General features: G+C 42.8%; 1 protein-coding gene across 20 annotated transcripts in view; it reads left to right on the forward strand.

The window, feature by feature from the left end:
* Positions 1–14,967, forward strand: part of plekha6 (pleckstrin homology domain containing, family A member 6) — a 338,544-nt gene that overhangs the window by 258,833 nt on the left and 64,744 nt on the right. For all 20 annotated transcript variants that reach the window (XM_073030660.1, XM_073030659.1, XM_073030669.1 and 17 more), the window contains 2 exons: positions 3,878–3,950; positions 5,143–5,243. In XM_073030660.1, the coding sequence (XP_072886761.1) occupies positions 3,878–3,950; positions 5,143–5,243 (174 nt within the window). The remainder of the gene's footprint in view (positions 1–3,877; positions 3,951–5,142; positions 5,244–14,967) is intronic.

Below are 14,967 nucleotides of genomic sequence, written 5' to 3' on the forward strand. Positions count from 1 at the left end.
TTGCTCCCTTAGCAGAGACATCAGTAATCAGCAGTGCAGTGCTAAAAGGATTTGGGATTCAGATTTATTTATTAGATGTATATCAAAATGACGTACAGTGAAATGCATTATTGGCATTAACAACCAACACACTCAAAATGGGCTGGGGCCAGCCCGCAAGCGTTCCAGTGCCAATGTAGCGAGTCCACCACGTTCAGCGGAACAACACAAGCAGCAGCAACTGCAAAAACAGCAGAACAGGGCAGCAGCAGCAGCAGCAAAGCGAGCCCTTTCCTCATCCTCCCATCAGTCCAACACGCACACACTCACACACAAATGTGCGTACACACACACTCACACATGCTCGTGCACACATGCGCTTATGTAAAATCTCTTGTGTGAATACTGCTTTTCTTTAAAGTTGTCTCAACAGGAGTCAGATCAAAATAAAATATTATTGTAATAGAATTACAGTACAAATTGTGTCCAAGACTGACATCTGTCACCCATTAAGCCCAGACTTCAGGTTAATGAAAATGTGGTTCATGTCTCTGTACAATAGCAACTCTTTCATGGTTGATCGTTAAAAAAATTCATAAGCTCTGCACTGGTCTTTAGATCCTGCAGCCATTAATCTTTCACTTGGACCAGCATGGTCAGAGAATGTTGCATGAAATATTTTCACTCTCTGGGTGTTTGGGAGGTCTGAAAACTACAGCTGGAAGGGGTATTAGCAGTAGAAGCCCTCATCGTATTTAGAAAGGACTTAGATGTCCAGTCTGTGAGCCAGGAGCTGGGAAGTAGGATCAAGTAGTCTTTGTTCCGAATAGATATGATGAGTGAATGAACTGCTTTTATTTTTCACAATTACCGTACCAAGCTGTGGTGCATCCACACAGAATGTTATAGAGCCATAGAGAAGTACAGCACAGGAACAGATTTCTGTGATTCCAGTCCACTGTTAACCCCAGAGACATGGGCAGAACCAAAGAGCTCCCAGAACAGTGTGCTTTATTAAAAATAATAAATGAAAGGGAAAGGCATGGAGCTTAAGTTTCATTTTTAATGAAAAAATTAAATCTTCAGTGTTTCTGCTGAAATGAAATAACATGGAAAGGTCTTTGTAGTTTCAAACTTAGGCAGTATTTAAGTCTTTGAACAGATATGATGAAGAGGCCTATTTGTTGTCCAATATGTGCTCGTAGGGTCTGTTATATTTATACCAAACATTGAAGGCTCCCAAACTTTCCTACTCTGGAGAATACTTCCCTTCTTTCCAAAGAGGATCCCACCAAGTGGGAGCGTGGGAAATATTTTACCAATTCTGCCACTTTTTTAAAAAAGTATGTTTTAGTGAACATGACCTTTTCATATATTGAAAGGCTTCCAACAAATTCTAAGCCAGAGTAACCAAGTGTCAAGTTATTGAGGCCAGTTTACCAAAACAAGCACAAGTTCATTGAGGACAAGACCATTCCAGGGCAGATGGGGGAGAAGTATTGGGCCACTATTGCTCACCTGTACATGAAAGTGGGGAGAGTGTATTAAATACAGTTCATTGACCATTGCATTAGCATCCCACTAGGAATTGTAGCATGTGGCAAGCTGTTTTTGGTATGTTGCTACCAATGTTTTGAATTGGGTCAAGTTTCGATGGTGAAGTACAGTCACATGAAAAGTTTACATGCAGGAGCATCACAAGCACGCAGGTACAGAGAGCACTCAGAATGTAAATTAAGCAGACATTTGATCTAACTTTATACCACACAGTGGAAAAAAACTGTACAAGAGCAAGACACTGGGGGGAAAATCACTTCCAATCAAAACCAAGTCCATGGCAATGTCAGAATTGATTTATAATGTTCTGTTGCCGAGACAGGGTTAAGGACGTGCATGTTGGTTCAAGAACCAGATGTTTGCAGGAAAGTAGTTGTTGCCAAACCCGGTGGTGTGGCTCTGTACCTCCTGCCTGACAGTAGCAGGGAAAAGAGGGAAGGTATGATCAGGATGGTATGCATCCTCGATGATGCATGCCCACTTCTTGAGGCAACACGCCCCAAGGGTGCTGTCAGTGGTGGAGTGGGTGGGGGTGGGTTTTCACTGCTGATGGACAGAGCTGCGTCCACGATTCTCTGCATCTTCTTGTGTTCCTGTGCATTGGAATTGTCATACCAGGCACGATGCAACCAGTCAGGAATCTTTCAGAGTTGATCTGTAGAAGTTGGAGTATTTGGTGACATATCAGATCTTAAGCTTTTTAAGAAAATAGAGGCACTGTGTGCCTTCTTCATGATGGCACTTACGTGCTGAGCCCAGGACAGGGCACCCAAGATGTTAAAATCCAGGGATTTGAAGCTGCTTACTCTCTCCACCTCCGACCCACCAATGAGGACTGGTGTATAGTCTCCGTGTAGAACTGGGCATCACTGTCTGTGGTGAGAGTAACCTGTCGGCTTTGTTCATTAAAATACTCTGCTTAATTTGAATAATTCACTATTTTTCAACATCTGAGAAGATTCCGGAGGGTGCACAGGACTGCTCATAGCCCTGACCATTCATCTGCAGGCTCAGGGAATGTCAAGTGGGAATGTTCAACAGGATTGCCTGTTTGAGTCTAGGTGTTCCACAAGAGGAAATGTGTGTGCGCGCGCGCGTTGGTATTCCGTCTGGGTGTTCCTCAAGAAGGGGTGTGTGTGTGTGTGTATATGTGTTGGTATTCCGATTCCAATGGGGAAGCTCAAATGACAGGAGTGATTTTTTTTTTTGTAATGTAAGTGTTAAACCAGTGAGAACTTGATCAAGTGAATCCTTAGTGATCTCAGTCATGTCACCACTCACCTCCCTCCTGGTCTGGGTGTGCTATCCCAATGTCAAGAAGGTCAGTAGCCTGATGTGACATTACTCTCCCTTAGTATCTGGCACCAAGCAGTCAGCTTAGGCAATGGCTTTGCCACTCTCTGTATTTCTCATTCTGACAAGTTCATCCTGCCAATTCCCAGCTTCCACAACATTACATTTGAAGACTTTTCATTGGAGCTTAGTGCTCCCAGCATTTTCTGTATTGCAGTCAGATTTTCAGCAATGCTTGGTTTTGGAAGTGTTGATCTTTTATAGTCTTTGTAATACATATTGGAGTGTGGAGGATAGTAAATTGGTGAATTACATATTGGGATGTGGAGTGATATGCTGGTGTACAGAATGCAATATTGATTTGCAGACTAACAAAGACTCAGTTGGCAAATGCCCTCCCCCTGTGCTGTAACAATTCCATGCTTCTAATTAAAGCCCCACCCACAAGCACCCTGATGGCCTTCTGACAGCTTCTGCAGTCAACAGACTGCCTCCAAGTTCTTGGTGATCAGAGCCAATTTGAAAGTGTTGCAAAGTACGGAGTAATTTACAGGGACAAGTATTTATATAAAAAGTAGAATATAAATTAACTGAAGGAAAATATTTAAAACTTTATTAATTACATTATAAACCATTTTTCTTCACTAACAAGGTAAGTTAAACTTGGTGAATTTATTTACCTTTATAGGAAATCACTATGTGTACAGCAGTGGCTGGAGTGAGGTTGAGGGGTCAGGAGTGAAGTGCATCCTGATGTTGCAGTGAGTTGGCGATGGAGTGAAATATCAGAAGTGCCTGCACTTGTTTTGTTCCTCTCCAATGCAGTGCATAATTGTAGAAATCTGGAACATGTTGAAATAAGGACTGCTTTCAGCCAGCTGTTTATCTACAGGCTCGCTCATTGGCCATCCCTGGGATCTGGCCCAGTGTTTCACAGCCCTTGGGTGTGTCCACAGCCCAAGGGAAGCATTGACTGGTGGCAGAATTTATTGCAAATTGCTGACTTCGAACAGATACAAGGATTTGACACTCTAATTGTGTTTGGCAGGCCAGCTCGGGAGTAAAGTCGTGGAACAAACGCTGGTTCGTGTTGGCGGATCGCTGCCTCTTCTACTACCGAGGTAATGCCCCTCTTTTGTAACTGTGCTGTCGATCGGCTACAGCCCAGCACACTTTGTGAACTCTGCCTTTGCACCTAGAAGTAAGAGTTGGAAAGAAAAGGAGTGGTCAATGGGAGCTTTGCTGGGGTTGTCAGATTCTTGTTTTGTTTCAGGTTCTGTGGGATAAAATACATATAACCCATAATTAATTATTTAAATGAACAATAATTATTCAAATATTAAATACACAACACAACACCTAAAAGAAGTTAAATGGAGAGGTTTAATAGTAGTTTGAATGGAAAAGTGTGCAGAAGGGGTTAGATTGTCACCTATGCTGTCTACCTTTAGTTATAATACCCGAGATGATTCTGGGTGCTTTAATTTAAACTTTGTTTTCTCCTGCCTTTAGATAGAGCCATGGAGTTAACTGATGGGTGCCTGAACAGTCAGGCACAGGGAGGGAAGGATTACTTTAGCTGTTCTCCTCCCATCTAGTATTGTACAGTGAGAGCTTGTTTTCACATGGAGTTTATAGGGTTGTAAAGTGACTGAAAGTGCTGAAGGATAGTAGCTGAGTTGTTGGACTCTAGTCTTGTGACCTTGAGCTAAACCTTCGGCCAGAAAAGTGGAAGTGGGAAATAGTGAGAGCTGTGGACATTTAGTGAAGGAAGATAGAGAGCCTGACCGCTGCATCTGAAGCTGTGGACAACAGTTGTGGAATAATGAAAAAAAAACGGGGGTTGTGTACTTATGGATTGACCAGTAATCAGGTCAAGTGTGGTGGGTGCCAGGAGTTGCACGTCAAAATTGCTGTTTTCTTAGAATCAGATTTACTGTCACTGACTTTTATGTTGTGAGATTTGTTGTTTTGTGGCAGCAGTGCAGTACAATATAATGCATAAAATGTACTATAAATTACAATAAAGATATATTTAAAAAAATTAAGTAAGTGCAAAAAGGGAGCAAAAATAGTGAGGTAGTGTTCATGGGTTCAATGTCCATTCAGAAATGTGATGGTGGAGGGGAAGAAGATGTTCCTAAGGTATTAAGTTTATGTCTTCGGGCTCTGGTAGCTCCTCTCTGATGGTAGTACCGAGAAGAGGGCATGTTCTGGGTTGTAGGGGTCTTTAATGATGGATGCTGCTATTTTGAGGGATCGCCTTTTGAAGATATCCTCATCAGTAACCGTGTTCCTTTCCTTCGCATCCAGATGAGAAAGAGGAAGCAGTCCTGGCGAGCATTCCTTTGTTTAGCTTCCGAATAAGCCCTGTTCAACCCGCCGATAACATCACCCGCAAGCACGCCTTCAAGGTGACGTGATGCACTCTCTAAACTTTCTGGCAATAGTCCTTATTTTACTGTTAGTGTGTGCTGATCTTTTGTGTGGTAGTGCCAGTAGAGATTCAGTAGCATTTTCCCTGGTGGCCTCGTGAATCAAGGATTGTCTGTTACTTCCTGGCTATCCACACGTGAGCATCGGCTGCCTTGTATGAAGCTCAAGGCTAGAGGTGTCATTACAGGAGCTCTGTTGGCCATAGTCTTATCCACACACTCCTTCCTCCCATGTCAGCTGGCAAGTGAGCCGACTCCTTTCTGATAGACAGGACAATTTATACAATTCCTTTACCTTTTGGCTAATAAATGAAGAGTTCAAAGAAAAGTGGCTTGAAAAAAAAGCACAATTATTTGATTGTTATCCTGAGTTTTGGTCTTGGCACTGAACTGCATATTAATCTTCAATCCCCAGAAGCTCTCAGGGAGTTGGCAAATCTGTGCTGTGAATACACGGCAATAAATACACTTATGGATCTGTGCCTATCTAGACTCCTGTTACTGCAGACACAGTCCCTTTCCTGTTTGAGTACTAAACAACAAACCACTGGTGTGAAAACACAGGAGACTGCGGCTGCTGGGATCTGAAGCAACAAGCAATCTGCTGGGAGATCTCAGCCGATCAAACAGCATCTGTGGGGGAGGAAAGTCTAGATCTTTGGGTTCAGACCCTGCATCAGGATGGAGAAGGGAGACAGCTAGCATAAAGGGGAGAGGAGGATAGGTGAGAGAGTGGCCCGATGTGCATTGAGGAGTGGAGCAGGGAAAGGGAGAAGTGGATTTGGAAGACAAGAGGCTGGTCGATGACAGATGGAGACAGAAAAAAAAGTTATCTTCCTGTTCATATGTGAATATCCTTAGATTAAGGAGGGAATAATCCATGTTTTGGGACATCACTGGGCTCATTAAACTGCTAAACAGGAGTCCAGGATCTCATGAGATTTAGTTGATAGTTGGGGTTTAGATAACTCCCTCGGGCTGAGAGTTTCCAGGTTAAGACAATAAGACATAGGAGCAGAATTAGGACATTCAGCTCATTGAATCTGCTCTGCCACTTGACCATGACCAATTTCTTCCCCTGCCACCCCTATTCTCCTGCTTTCTCCCCATAACCTTTGATGCCCTTACTGATCATGAGCCTATCGACCTCGGCTTTAGATATACCTATTTACTTGCCCTCCACACCCATTTATGGCAATAAATTCCAAAGATTCGCCACCTTCTGGCTAAAGAAATTCCTCCTCACCTTTGTTCTAAAGGGTGATGAATCTGTGGAATTTATTGCCACAGGTGTCTGTGGTGGCCAAGTTATCGGATATATTTAAAGCAGAGGTTGATAGTTTCTTGATTATTAAGGACGTCAAAGGTTAAGGTAAGAAGACAGGAGAATATGGTTGAGAAGGAAAGTAACTCAGCCATGATTGAATGGCGGAACTGACTCGATGGGCCAATTGACCTAATTCTGCTTCTATGTCTTATGGCCTTATAGATATCCTGTCATTCTGAGGCTATGTTAAGCGGAAGATGGGTGAGTGAACTAGGGAGAAGCAGACAGATGTTATTTATGTGCAGATGGAACAAACCTTCTGTAATACATGACCTCCAGAAGAGACAACTTTCCATTCTGTAGCCAGGTGTTTACAAAGTCCCCTTGAACCCTGCCATAAAATTCATCAGTTGATCAATTACCTACTTAGAATATACGTAATTCAGTAGCACGGTGACTACCTACATACTCAAGCATTTCATCCAGGTGGCTTGTTATATGCTTACAAAGTCGACATAATACATCCAGCTGTTCAGTTTAGTGTTTGTTGGAACTAGTTTTGTACACATTGCCTGCTTCAATGTGAAGTGCCTTTGCTTCCAAGATACTTCACTTAACAACATGTCACTTTGTTAGTCCCCTGCAGGGGATAGTGTCCTCCACTAAAGCTATTTGTAGGATTCTAATTAGTCACAATTAAGATGACCATTTATGGTAGTCACCATTCCTGTTGAGAAATGGGCCCATTAGCTGTAACCACATTCACATCAGGATGTGAGGCCTCCAGAGCTGGTTTCAGATTTGATTTGCACATAAGTAGCTCTTTACTTAAGGCATCGAGGCATTGCTTTGGCCAACTGTGCGAGAGTGAGTGTTATTGACTTTAGTTACTGAGTTTGAGGAGTGCCATGGAGTCCGAGAGCACTGACGCCCAGTAACAGGCCCTTCAGCCCATCCATACACTGCCAATCTGTTCTTCTGTCTTCTCCCATCCACCTACACTGGGATAATATCCCTCTAAACTCTTCCCATTCATGTATCTATCCAGAGTTGTCTTAGATGTTACAATCAAACCTTTATCCGCCACTTCCACTGGCCGCTCATTTGACACTTGGACCACCACCTGAGTGAACAAGATCCCCTCAAATCCCTCCTGAAATATTTCACTTTTTACGTAGAAACTATGACCCGTAGTTCTGATTTCACCCAACCTTGGTGGAAAAAGCCTGTTTGCTTTTACCCTGCCTATACCCCTCATAATTGTGTATACTTCTATCAAATTTCCCCTCATGCTCCTACGCTCCAGGAAACAAAGACCTAGCTTGTTCAACCTTAACTCACATCACAAGTCCCAGTGACATCCTTACAAATTTTCCCTGCAGTCTTTCTGGTTTATTGATATCTCTACTGTAGGTAGGTGATCGAAGTGTTGAGTGGCTGGATGGGAATAGTTTTGCAGCTCTGTGGGCTTGGGATGTTCTGCATGGTGAACTTGGCACAATCCCATATAAACAATCTTCAGTCCTGCAGCCAAGTATTTACAAAATCAGTATTGCAGAGTCTCCTTGAACCCTGTCAAAAGTTCCTTCTATTGATCAAATTCCCATGTACAATTTACCTGGTTCAGCAGCACAGTGACTATGTTACAGTACACGTCCCCAGAAGTCTGGACTATTGATCCATAGAACTCAATTACCGCCACGGAAGCGAAGAAAATGAAATTCATTTAATTAAGTAAGATTTCTGGAACTATTTAACGCACACAAAATGCTGGATGAACCTAGCAGGTCAGGCAGCATCGACGTGAAGGGATAAACAGTTGATGTTTCGGGCCAAGACCCTTCATCAGGAATGGAAAAGAAGAGAGAAGAAGCCAGAATAAAAAAGTGTGGGAGGGGAAGGAGCACAACTAGCTCTTGATAGGTGAGGCCAGGTGAGGGGGAATGTTGGGTAGGTGTGGGAGGGGAGATGAAATGGAAAGCTGGAATGTGATAGGTGGAAAAGTTTAAGCTCTGAAGAAGAAGGAGTGTGATTGGAGAGTGGACCGTGGAGAAAGGGAAGGAGAAGGGGTACTAGAGGAAGGTGATAGGCAGATGAGGGGAGCCAAAATGGGAATTGAAAAGGGCGAAAAGGGGAATGGGGAAGAAGTTACCAGAAGTTGGAGAAATTGATGTTCATTCTGGCTAGTTGGAGGCTACACAGATGGAATGTGAGGTGTTGCTCCAACCTGAGAGTGGCCTCATCGTGGCAGTGGAAGAGGCCGTGGATGAAATGAGTGAGGAATTATTTCATTTGGCTGTAATACTCTTGGAGGTGTCTGTGCATTCTGATGCAAACAGATTGTCATTTTTTTAAAAAATGAAGCAAGTCTGGCTCCCTTGTTCAATCCTGTCTAAGTGAGACTGCAGACCCAGACTGTGAAGTGTTGATTGTTAATTGCACTTTGGGCACTAAATTCAGGAGATGGGCAATTATGTTAAGTTTGCTGTCGTGTAAACAATTGTGGCAAGATGCAAGCAGAATTTTAAAATTTCATGAGGTAGCATCATGGGCATGTAGGTATTGACAGATTATTGTACATAAATTATGTTAGATAGTGAAGCGAGAGAGGGAGGGGTAAAAATCCTGGTGTAAAGAAACACAATCGGAGCACAAGGCCATGGTTGTGCAGCGGGTGGTCTGTAGTGCTCTGTTGCTGAGGTAGGATTAGGTTTCTGAAGGTCAGTTCAAGAACCCAGTGGATGCAGGAAAAAAGTTTTTTCTGAAACCTAGTGGAGTGGCAGGAAGAAGATGATGTGGCCTAGACAGTGGGATCCTTACTGACACATGCTGTCTTCTTGTGAAAGCACTTCCTGTAGACATTGAGGAGGGCTGTGCCGGTGAGGGACCGGGCTGTTGCCACTACTCTCCCATCCTATGAACGATAAATGTAAGCTGTTACTTTCAGTGTTAGAAGGTAATGTCACTGGCGCTGCTGATCCCCCCCAGGAACTGAAGATTAATCTTCAGGATGTGCTAAGATGATCAGAGAGTTGACTAAAATTTCCTTTCTCCTTGAACACTTCTATTTATTGAAGATGGTGATGTAGCAGAAGGACTTCCTTAATAATAATCAAAGTTAATCCATGCCTTACAAATCTTCCTGATTAGGCATGTTGAGGGGGAACCAATGTGGTGAGTGTGTGGTGGTTCAAAAGTACAGGTTTGATCATGCCAAGAGATCATGTGATGAAATATCCAGGAATGTAGCCAAGCAGAGCTGAGAACATTTCCAGTGTGATTGTGGGAAATATGATCCTTCTCTGCAAAGACCACGTATCTCAGAGATCACTACTTGACTGTTAAGTGTAGTGTTATTTCTCAATCTATTTATTGTCCTTGTCTTATTTGTCATCTGTTTCAATGTCTTAAGTTGGTTTTCGTCTCTTTTTTTCCTTCATCAATCACAAAGTGGCACCACATCTGAACATAACCAATTTCCTTAACTTTGTACTGTAAATTACTAAGTACAGGGGAAGGTGGGCAATTCAACCCCCTCCTCCCTTTGAAAACTAGGCATTTGTTTTCTAATTCACTTCTAGCAGATCAGCTGATTAACCAGTGACCTTCAGGTGCACCAATCATACAAGCACACCTTTGAGTTTTTCCCCTGGAAATGGCAGCCATTTTGTGATATTGAACCACATCACCTTGCTTTTTACAACATGGCCGAATTATTAGATGCCAGTTCCTGATCAATACAATCCTGCTTGCTGCATTGCTTTGCTTTTCTTGATTTTTCAGGCTTGTCTGAAAGCTTGGCAGCTGATTAATTGTGGTAATTTGTTTGTTTATTTATTTATTGGGAAGCAGCGCAGAGTAGGCCCGTCCAGTCCTTCAAGCCCAGGAATCCCCCAAGTTAATGCTATACTAATCATGGGACAGTTCCCAGTGACCAATTAACCTACCAACTGGTACGTCTTTCAACTGTTGGAGGAAATTGGAGCACCTGGAGAAAACCCATGAAGTCACGGTGAGAACATACAAATTCCTTACAGATAGTGGTGAGAATTGAACCCGGGTTGCCCGTACTGTAGAGTGTTGTGCTTACCATTATGCTAATGTTGGACTCTCCCCAGCATTTCCCCTCACAATGGGTCTTCGGCTTATTTTAAACATTTGTCCCTGTATCTTCTTTAAAAAGAAACCTCTCTATATGCCCTGAGAACCCCCCTGTTAAAACATGGAGGTTTAGCGTGCCGTTTATTTGCCAATGTATGGGAGAGATCTAGACCTCCAGAAATACTTAATATACAATCATTAGTCTATCTGTGTGGCCACTGATCAGGGAAATGGAATGCACGCTAGACCTTTGCACTTTGAGTCACTGTAGATATAGAGCAAGGAATGTTGTGAAACAAAGTGGGCCGTAGAGATTTGAAACAAAAAATAGGCAATGTGAACTGATGTCAAAACACCAATCAAATCTTGTGACTATAAATGCCTCTCACAGTTTATTTATCTTAACCCTAAAATCCTGTAATCCACACCATGTGTGTTCAAATGTATCAGAATCCATTAGTTTAGATTGCAGCCTGTAATTGGCTCCTGGGCATTCATTAACCTACATATTAAGACCTTGGATTAGATTCCAGGCTTTAACCTGTTCTTTGTTATCTATTATTCTATATGAAACACTCTGATCCTCTTGACTAGATTCTAAATTACAGTGCAAATGCATTATTCTTTAAGTGACTTAGTGTTGATAAAACATTTTGTGGATTACACATGAGCTTGTGGAAATTATTGCCCCAGCACATGAACATTTGAGTGATGCATTCCTCAGATTTCTTACCTCACATCTCAATCCTTCCACCCTTGAGGGACAGACAGACATGGGTCAGCCTCTGCAAGAGTAGGGAGGAAGAGTAAGGCATTTCCACAGAGCCACCATATTCTCTGTGATGTGGAGAAGAAAAGGGTTTCCATGTATTTTTTTTTAAAGATTTGTGAGTCTGTACACTTCTGTCAAGCGTGTAATTTTGAAACCTATTCAAAAGTGTCTTTCCTCTCCCTAAAAATATCTTGGGGGTTGGGTTATAGAACAGTACCGCCTCGTAAAGGCCCTTGGCTCATGATGATGTGCCGACCCTATCACCTGATCCAAGATCAATCTAATCCTTCCCTCCCACATAGTGCTCCATCTCTTCTTTCATTCCTGTGCCTATCTAAGAGTCCCTAATGTACCTGCCTCTGCCACTACTCCAGATAGCATGTTCCACGCACCCACCATTGTCTGTGGAAAAAAAAACAACCCTGCCTCTGACGTCCCTCACTATATTTTCCTCCGGATACCTTGAAGTTCTAGCCCACATATTAGCCATTTCCATCCCAGGGAACCTCTTTTGAATCACCTCTCATCATTCCTACTTTCTGAAGTGAAAAGTCCTAGCTTGCTTAGCCTATCCTCGTAAGCCATCCAGACAGCATCTAGGTAGGTAAAGCTTCTACATCAATCCTATAATGCCGAGGTTCAATTGGTCGCTATCCAGTTGAATGTAGGAATATATTCACGAGGCTGAATTACCCTCGTACATCCATGATGCAAATACACAGAGGCTGTCACGGAAGGGCAGACATCTTATCATTTCCCCAGTTTTTCTTCAAACTAATTTTTCAATTTAGCTTAATCCTTTGATATATCAAAGCCCAATATGCTGTGGTTTAAAGTTAAGCATTTTCATCTACACTTGCCTACCTACTGTCTGTACAAGTAGTTGAACCATAACATGGACTATAGAGATAGACACTAACACACTGTAATCCTGGGTGACAATGATATGCTCTCTGTCTATCGTGTGTGTGTGTGTGTGTGTGTGTGTGTGTGTGTGTGTGTGTGTGTGTGTGTGTGTGTGTGTGTGTGTGTGTGTGTGTGTGTGTGTGTGTGTGTGTGTGTGTGTGTCTGTCTGTAGCTCTGCGTTTGTGTGGTGTTTGTGTCAGAGGTGTTCTGTTTTCCCCGTTTGTGAGGAGACTCTGTCTGTGTACTGTGTGGCAAAGTTGTTTTGCAAGAATGTGGCCACAATCTCGTTGCATGAAGGAGATCTGCAAAATGGTCTCCTGAACTGTGGTGAAGATGGAATTGGTCACACAAGTGAGGTGAAGGGATTCAAACCTAAAATGTTAATTGTCCAGGATCTGCACAGTAGAAATACAAACCCATCCATATCTGGGAGAGGTCAAGGGTGAAGACCCTTCCTTTCATAGGTCCAGACACTGAACTTCCATCTGAGCTCCTACTTGCGAAAGCTCACCGTCTCACTTTGTTTTTGAGAGGTAAAGCGTAATCTTCAATCATGAAGAAATTACTGTTTTGGGGGAATCAGAATGATAACCTGAAGAATTAAAATGAGTTGTGATATAACCCAAGGGTTAACCGTGAGCAAACAAAGAGTCACTGAAACAGTTCCTTTGGCCCATCTAGTCTGTTCTGAACCATTATTCTGTCTAGTCCCATTGACCTGCACCTAGACGATTAAGCTTCCAGACCTCTACTGTCCATGTATATCCAGTTTTCACGTAAGTGCCAACTCAGTCTCTCGAACAACGTGCTTATTCTCCGTAGCCCCCTTAAAACCAGTGACTAGGTGGGCTCTCAGAGGTGAGAGAAGATGATAGGTGGGAAGTAGTGATTCTCCTAACCTGATAATTCATAGTTTTATATTTGAGTCAGACAGAAGTAGCAAGATTGGAGCAATTGGGTTCACATCTGCGTGCTTTTGGCCAACTTAAGGCTCCTGGATGCTTCTCTTGTGACACCTCAACAATCATTCAGGGATTTGGTATCTCCCAGTAGTTGGAATAGAATTAGTCCAAGCATGGATTTGACATGAACCTAGTGCACTGTCTGCAATTAATCGACCCCCAGCCATCTGTTTCTAAAGACAGCATCAAAAGATTTCTTAGCACCCAAATGAACCAGGCCCCTGTCATAGGTGTGACTGTAGAAAAGCTCTTCAGTGGCTCTGTTTGTGCTCTGGAAGGTGTGTCTGGTCTCTGAGTGAGAGATGACTGTTTGCTTCAAAGGCTTAGCAAAGTTCGTGCCCAATCTTCCTTCTCACCAGTTCCATCTCCCCAGCCTCACCAGTTCCATCCCCTCACCACCAGTGCCCCACCCTCCATTTTTTATTTGGATCTTCTCCAAGCCATTGGTTATGAGAGGAAGACACGTTTCTGGTACAGTATGTTTGATGTGTGACATCAAGTATTCAGAACCGTACAGAAGAATTCACTTGGGCAGACGATCATTTCATGGGATTAAGAGTGAATGGGTAATTCATAACAGTGGCATTGTATTATCAGTCCCCAATAACTCACGGCACCAACTGTGTGCCAAGTGCATTTTACTTCTGAAATAAATACCCACAGACTTTGAACCAATCACTCATGCTTCTGGCTGTCTTTAGGATATTTTACATGGTTTGCATTCATTTTATTTAAAATCACCTCTCCACCCCAGCAAACACTCACTCATCTTGGCTTTACATGAATCACCTGTAATGCAGAATTCCAAACAAAACCTGACAGGCTTGTCAGCACTCAAGGACTTTAAAATTAATCTGCAGCACAATGCAGCAGGCCACAGCCAAATTCTAATCCATTAACCCACATCCTCAGTTTGGTCGTAGAATGAATGAGGATAAATCGCAGTTTGAAGTGGTTGGAGATGAGATGTCATGTGATGAAGCCTCCAGGAAAATGCCCAATCAGAGCCAATAACCCTGGTTTCCTAGCAACCAGTCTTCAGAGATGAAAGCTCTCAGCCTGGTATCAGCTGGTGATGGGGAATGTGGTGGTAAAAGGGAGAAAATAACCTTTATAATAAAAATAGCTTGTCATTTTTTCAAAACGTATTATCTATTAACTAAATTATGCCCTGAGTACTAAAAAGCTTGGGGATAACAAAGAAACATTGCTCCAGTCTTGTCTAGCCTGTCAGTGTGGTAATTCTTGACGCTAAGCTCTGGTGGTTGACCTAATGTTTTATCTTTTCCCGTTCCGGATGAGGACCCCCTGCACCAGAAGTGTCTGCATTGATGCTGTCTTGAATTTCTACAAGAGTTCAGCTAGGTACAGTTTACTGTTCTTTCAATAAACTGGGGTGAAAACAAATTGACATAACTCTCAAGTCATGAGAAAACACAGACACTGTCCTCCAAAGCCAGCAGAAGGTAGTCTTGCACAGCATTCCGGAAGCGAAACAGACAATGCTGGTGATACTCAGCAAATCGAGCAGCATCTGAGGAGAGAGAAAAACAATGTTAATGTTGTAGAGTCTAAAACTGTAGATCAGGGGTACTCAATCTTTTTTATGCCATGGGCCAATATCATTAAGCAAGTTCTCCATGGACCTCAGGTTTTAACCCCTGCAGTAGATGTCTAATGTCCTGCTAATACGTT

The sequence above is a fragment of the Hemitrygon akajei genome, chromosome 27, assembly GCF_048418815.1.
Source record: "Hemitrygon akajei chromosome 27, sHemAka1.3, whole genome shotgun sequence".
Taxonomy (NCBI): domain Eukaryota; kingdom Metazoa; phylum Chordata; class Chondrichthyes; order Myliobatiformes; family Dasyatidae; genus Hemitrygon; species Hemitrygon akajei.